Source organism: Camelina sativa, chromosome 11 (genome assembly GCF_000633955.1).
Source record: "Camelina sativa cultivar DH55 chromosome 11, Cs, whole genome shotgun sequence".
Classification (NCBI taxonomy): domain Eukaryota; kingdom Viridiplantae; phylum Streptophyta; class Magnoliopsida; order Brassicales; family Brassicaceae; genus Camelina; species Camelina sativa.
In genome coordinates, this window is record NC_025695.1 from 49,234,248 (window position 1) to 49,235,769 (window position 1,522).

At 38.7% G+C, this 1,522-nt stretch overlaps 1 protein-coding gene across 2 annotated transcripts in view; it reads left to right on the forward strand.

Moving 5' to 3' along the window:
• LOC104727345 (mitogen-activated protein kinase kinase kinase YODA-like) overlaps positions 1 to 1,522 on the forward strand; it is a 5,344-nt gene that overhangs the window by 2,685 nt on the left and 1,137 nt on the right. For both annotated transcript variants that reach the window (XM_010446419.2, XM_010446420.2), the window contains exons 5-10: positions 190 to 356; positions 462 to 537; positions 676 to 735; positions 825 to 950; positions 1,042 to 1,269; positions 1,357 to 1,436. In XM_010446419.2, coding sequence (XP_010444721.1) covers positions 190 to 356; positions 462 to 537; positions 676 to 735; positions 825 to 950; positions 1,042 to 1,269; positions 1,357 to 1,436 — 737 coding nt within the window. The remainder of the gene's footprint in view (positions 1 to 189; positions 357 to 461; positions 538 to 675; positions 736 to 824; positions 951 to 1,041; positions 1,270 to 1,356; positions 1,437 to 1,522) is intronic.

The following is a 1,522-nucleotide window of genomic DNA, read 5'->3' on the forward strand; positions in this document are numbered from 1 at the left end:
TCTATGTCATAACGTTTTTTTTCTTTTATCTCAGGAGATCAAACTTCTAAGTAACCTTCAACATCCAAACATTGTGCAGTATTTTGGTAGTGAGACAGTAAGTATCCTCTGTTTACATGTATAGAGTTACCAACCCAATGCAGCGTGGCTGAAGGTCCATTGACTAATTCTTTGATTTTGCATGTACAGGTAGAAGATCGTTTCTTTATATACCTGGAATATGTTCACCCGGGTTCAATAAACAAATTTATCCGTGATCATTGCGGTGGTACCATGACAGAATCTGTTGTTCGCAATTTTACTCGTCACATTTTGTCTGGCCTGGCTTATTTGCACAATAAAAAGACAGTCCATAGGTAATATAAAGTCACAATATTACTGTAATCAGTTTTTGGTGTATATTTTTCCAGATGTTGAAGCTTTAATCCTATTGGTTTCCCTATTTTTGTTATTGTCATCAGGGATATCAAAGGTGCTAATCTCCTGGTTGATGCTTCTGGGGTTGTTAAGCTTGCTGACTTTGGCATGGCTAAACACGTGAGTTCTATATTCTGTCTAGTATTACTGTTGCTAATTGTCTTCTTCAGTGATCAGTCAGACTGCGAATATCATGGATTCTTGGTCTTTGCTTTGTTTCAGTTTGATAATAATAAAGTTGTTATTTATCTTATTCAGCTTACCGGGCAAAGAGCTGATCTCTCGTTAAAAGGAAGCCCGTACTGGATGGCACCAGAGGTGGTCATTGTTCTATGATCTTTAGAATGCACTAGACTCTACAAACTCTCTCTATATATGTATACTAATATATTTGTTTACTCACACAGCTCATGCAAGCTGTGATGCAAAAAGATAGCAACCCAGATCTCGCTTTTGCTGTTGATATATGGAGTTTAGGATGTACAATCATTGAGATGTTTACCGGGAAGCCTCCTTGGAGTGAGTTTGAAGGGGTAAGCATACACATACTGTATGTCTAATATTGAGTTTTTTTTCTTCTCCTGATATCTAAAGCTCTTTGTATCAACTTTACCTTAATCATAGGCTGCAGCTATGTTCAAGGTCATGAGAGATAGCCCACCGATACCTGAATCAATGTCACCTGAGGGTAAAGAATTTCTGAGATTATGCTTCCAAAGGAACCCAGCTGAGCGACCAACCGCATCGATGTTGCTAGAACACCGGTTCTTAAAGAACTCTCTGCAACCAACCTCACCAAACAACAACGACGTCTCGAATTGCTCTCAGTCATTCAATGGGATGAACATAACGGTAAGCAAAACCTCGATACAAGCTTTGCATATTATTCTCTCATGTACCGGCCTATGTCATTAAAATTAAACAATCTCTCCCTTACAGGAACCAAGCAGTAGAAGGGAGAAACCAAATTTCAAACTAGATCAGGTTCCGCGAGCTAGAAACATGACATCCGCAGAGAGGTAATCGATCATCATCCATCAATCACAATTTTTACTCGCATTAAGTTTTGTTTTTGAAGCATGTTTGTGAAACCTGTGGTCTTGTT